At 33.5% G+C, this 4419-nt stretch overlaps 1 protein-coding gene across 1 annotated transcript; it reads left to right on the plus strand.

Moving 5' to 3' along the window:
- Positions 1-2045: 2045 nt before the first annotated feature.
- On the plus strand, positions 2046-4419 carry LOC21394280 (CLAVATA3/ESR (CLE)-related protein 25). Its single transcript, XM_010099940.2, has 2 exons — positions 2046-2704; positions 4231-4419. The coding sequence occupies exons 1-2, from the start codon at positions 2388-2390 to the stop codon at positions 4268-4270; spliced, it is 357 nt and encodes a 118-aa protein (XP_010098242.1). The 5' UTR covers positions 2046-2387; the 3' UTR covers positions 4271-4419.

A 4419-nucleotide genomic window follows, 5' to 3' on the forward strand; every position in this document is an offset into this window, starting at 1 on the left:
AGTAGTGTGTGGATAAATATAAGGTGCTGCAAAACGAAGTCATTTTGTTAAAGGAAAAAACGACGTCTTTCATAAGCTCTTAAAAGTAAAGAGGAAAACTTCTGAACAGAGAAAACACTACAAATCCATAGAATAAAACAAAGCTGACGTGGCCGAGAAGAGATGACGTGGGTAACGAGTGAAGTGCAGAACTTGACTTAAGCAAAATCTATAAATACTAGAAGCACGGAGACAGGTGGATCTTCTTTGCGATTTCCACTTACTAAAACTCTGACAATTTAGAGAGAGAAAAAGAAGAGTTTTAGAGAGAGAAAAGTTAAATAAGTTAGATTTAGAATTAGACAGAATTTAACTCCAACAACTAGTTTTAAGTTTCTTCCTCCGTCATACGTGGATTTTTGTTTGGTTTGTTCCTCTTGATATGAAAAATATGAACATAGTGTTAAGCATTTGTTTGGATTTCTGTCTTTAAAAATGTTCGAACGAGAAAAACTGAAACATAAATATCAATATTAATCGCCTCCGAACAGCTTAAACTTTCAAGAATTGATAAATTAATTATGATACTTGATTTATCTTCTTAAAAATATATCATTACTATTTAAAGTGAATAACAATCTTGTCGATAGATAAGTCTTACTATGCTGCGAAGAATTCTCATGGTCACAACGCAGACAGACATGCACAGCTTTAAGTGCTTTGTCCACATGTACAATTGCAAAAGACAGGAGAGTTGATTTTGTAAGTCATTTCTTTCGTAATCAAATGCACCCCAATTGATACTATGGGAATATATAACACCCTAGAAACAGAATGTGTGTGCATATATATATATATATATATATATTTACACGTATATATTACAATACCATATCTTCTTTGTTTTGGCTTGAAATCATTTTGCTCTAGTGCTCTGGTCCTTCTTTCTCATCAGTAGTTTTCTCTCTTCCGACTTTAATACGTTACTTTGCGAAAAGTAGGCTCTCATGCGACCTTTTCACTTCATTGGAAATTGGGTGTCCAGGTGTGTTCTGCAAATGGCCATTATATTGTGTGTGTATATATAAAACCATAACGCAAGAGAGAGTGTGTGTATATATATATATATATATATATATATATTTACACGTATATATTACAATACCATATCTTCTTTGTTTTGGCTTGAAATCATTTTGCTCTAGTGCTCTGGTCCTTCTTTCTCATCAGTAGTTTTCTCTCTTCCGACTTTAATACGTTACTTTGCGAAAAGTAGGCTCTCATGCGACCTTTTCACTTCATTGGAAATTGGGTGTCCAGGTGTGTTCTGCAAATGGCCATTATTGTTCCAATCTAGTGGTGCTAGCGTCCAAGAGGGTGCTTCTGAGTATTTCAGCAAGCATACACGTACTTGACAAAATCTCTCCAACATTCTTCAAACTATACCTAGTGCTTTGTGTATGTAATGGTACTTGTACGTATATTTAAATATTTTCTTGAGAAACAAACATGCTTTAAAACACTTACATAAAAGATACTTACCCATGTTTTCACTCTTATACTTATGGAATAAATCCTTGGTTACATTACATGTAGTTGTAGAGATTGGCTTCTCTCTCTCTCTCTCTCTTTAATTTATAATACTAATATATCTTGATCAGTCATAACATGGGGAATTTTGGGACCAAACCCCAATCATTCTTTTGTCTTTCATTGTGCTATACGTAAGGGATGGTCTTTTTGGTATGGTATATAGGTGCATGAAAATACACAAAACTCAAAGCTATCGGCACCTTCTCAGTATAAAGCAAAGGTTCCCTCCATGTCACGTTTGATACCAGCTAATCTCTCTCTCTCTCTCTCTCTCTCTCTCTCTCTCTCTCTCTCTCTCTCTCTCTCTCTCTCTCTCTCTCTCTCTCTCTCTCTCTCTCTCTCTCTCTCTCTCTCTCTCTCTCTCTCTCTCTCTCTCTCTCTCTCTCTCTCTCTCTCTCTCTCTCTCTCTCTCTCTCTCTCTCTCTCTCTCTCTCTCTCTCTCTCTCTCTCTCTCTCTCATCCAGAGAAAAGGAACAGAATCACTCTACCTATCTATAAAGAAAACTAGCAACCCCTAACCCCATGAAGTAGAAAAAAAAAAAAGAAAAAATGTCACCCAAACAAAAGAATACCTTGCCTTAACCCAAACCTTTCCCTTTCTTCTCTCTCTCAGTCTTTATCCCCTGTTTTCTTCTTTCCTTCCTTAACTTCACCATAATTATCATCTTCCTCTTGCTAATTTTTCGTTTCCTTTCCTCTAACTTCTCTCCAAGTACAAGGGCATCTTCACCAGCTAGAATTGGAATAAAGGAAAAGAAGCACAAAAATAAAAATAAAAATAAAAATAAAGCAAGCAAGCAAGCAAGCAAGAAAATATGGGAAGTTGTTCTAGTGGTAGTATTAGTACTACGAGTAGTAATATCAATTCTTGCTTTTCAAAGGACTTGGTTCGAGCGCTTGCAATTGTGGGGCTTATCTTGATTTTGTTGGTTGGCACGTCTGAGGGAAAAAGAGCAACGAGAGCGACCGCGACGGCCGCAAACTTTACGGCGGGCAAATCCTCCGGGAGGTTCAAAGGAACAGATCAGGCAGTGGTGGGTGCACAGAAGCTTGTTAATGATCCGAAGATAGATGGAATTAACTACATGAGCAAAAGAAGAGTTCCTAATGGACCAGATCCTATTCATAACAGGTGTGTTTAATTAATTTGTCTTTCACGTTCTTGCATATGTGTGTTAATTAGCAACATTAATTAGTTAAAGCTTGTTTTTTTTTTTCTTTTTTCTTTTTTTGATATGATAGTTAATGCTTGGTTTGTAATTGATTAATTTCTTTTTTCTTTTACTTCGGAGTTCATAATCAAATTTTTTAAGTATGGTTGTTTCTTCTTTTAAACTTGCTTGTAGTTTTAATGGTGCATGAATAAGATTATTGTTTAACCGAGGGAAATTATATATTTTGGAGTCTTTTGTTTGTCAGTGACTGACCAAAAAAGAGCGTGAGGTGTGTGCGATAGTACTACTCGCTTTGTAGTACTAGAGTACTTTTATTTTCTTTTTGCCAAGAAAATAAAATTTCCAAAGAATTAATGATGAAAGAGTACAATATGTATATATATAAGGAAAGATTTTGCTAAAAGTTATCAAGACAATTTCTTCTTTTCTTTCTTTTTTTTTGTTTATTTGTTTGTTTGTTTTTCTCTAAATACGTGAGGCTGGTTTCATATTGTGGGGGATATATAGAGTTGTTTTTAAATGATAATCTTAATTTTTCAAATAAAACAGCTTTTATAACGAATTAAGAGTATCCTTTCCTTTCTCTTTTCTTTTTAGTAATGTTAAAATTATAGCTTGTAAATAAAAGAAAAACGTTATCTATTATCACTAAGGACGTTGTCACCACATAGATAGCATTATATTATAAGCGTATCATAGCGATATGAGACCTCGTTGTCGTAGTTTTTATCATGCAACTTTATTCTGTCACATGATCATTTCAATATTGATGAATAACAATAATATTCTTAAAATAAAAAAATAAAAAAAACACTATACATGATATTTCATCCTTCTACTGTTACATTGAAGTATCGGTAATAAGTTCTAAGATGCTTAATCATCTCGGGGTATACTATTTTCAAAATTATTGTCTATCTTTACTTTGTTCCATTCCATAATGATGTTTGTTTAAAGCTAATTAACATTTCGTCGTGTTGGGTACATTTTATGATGTGGCATCCTTTAGCCTTTGCAGTTTCTTTTATTTCCTTTTGCTTGTCTCCTTTATCAAGATATGCTAATTATGATTAACTATTAACTTATTAAGCAGATTGGTTAGTTATTCACTTACAAAAAAAGCAAGAAAAGTATTTTCAAACTTCTATAGCCAAACATGACCTAGTCATGATGGGTTCATCAGCAGTGCGAAAGTACACACTTTTGTGGTCTCTCTAATGTAAATTTTAGCGCTTCAAGCTTTCTTTCCAAAAGTAGAGATACGGTTTTCTATTGTTTATTGACTATACGACAAAAAAAAAAAAAAAAAAAAAAAAAAAAAAAAAAAAAAAAAAACTGTAGAATATTGGCAGTAGCAAAGATAACGCTTTATATAAACTATATATTCATTCGATTAGCAACAAAAATGATTTATTTCTTTAGCAAAAAAATAAATTATCAATTAGAATTCAACTTAATTTTTCTATTCTTTTTCATTATTCAGGAGAGCAGGGAAGTCCGGAAGATTACCTGGTCGAGCATAGCCGTTGAAAGCTTTCACAAAGCTTCAGAAAAAAGAGCTTAAGAGGGTGAAATATAGATGTCTAACTTCTTGTTTGTATGTGTTAAAAATGGGGCTATAAAAATATTCCTGATCAAATCTGAAAATCCAACATGGGTCCTTCCAAGTCAA

This window comes from Morus notabilis, unplaced genomic scaffold (assembly GCF_000414095.1).
Source record: "Morus notabilis unplaced genomic scaffold, ASM41409v2 Scaffold1276, whole genome shotgun sequence".
NCBI lineage: Eukaryota > Viridiplantae > Streptophyta > Magnoliopsida > Rosales > Moraceae > Morus > Morus notabilis.

Coding starts and splice junctions, on each gene's coding strand:
- LOC21394280 (XM_010099940.2), top strand. CDS start 2,388: ATGGGAAGTTGTTCTAGTGGTAGTATTAGTACTACGAGTAGTAATATC. Junction 2,705..4,230: donor CCAGATCCTATTCATAACAG/GTGTGTTTAATT, acceptor TTCATTATTCAG/GAGAGCAGGGAAGTCCGGAA.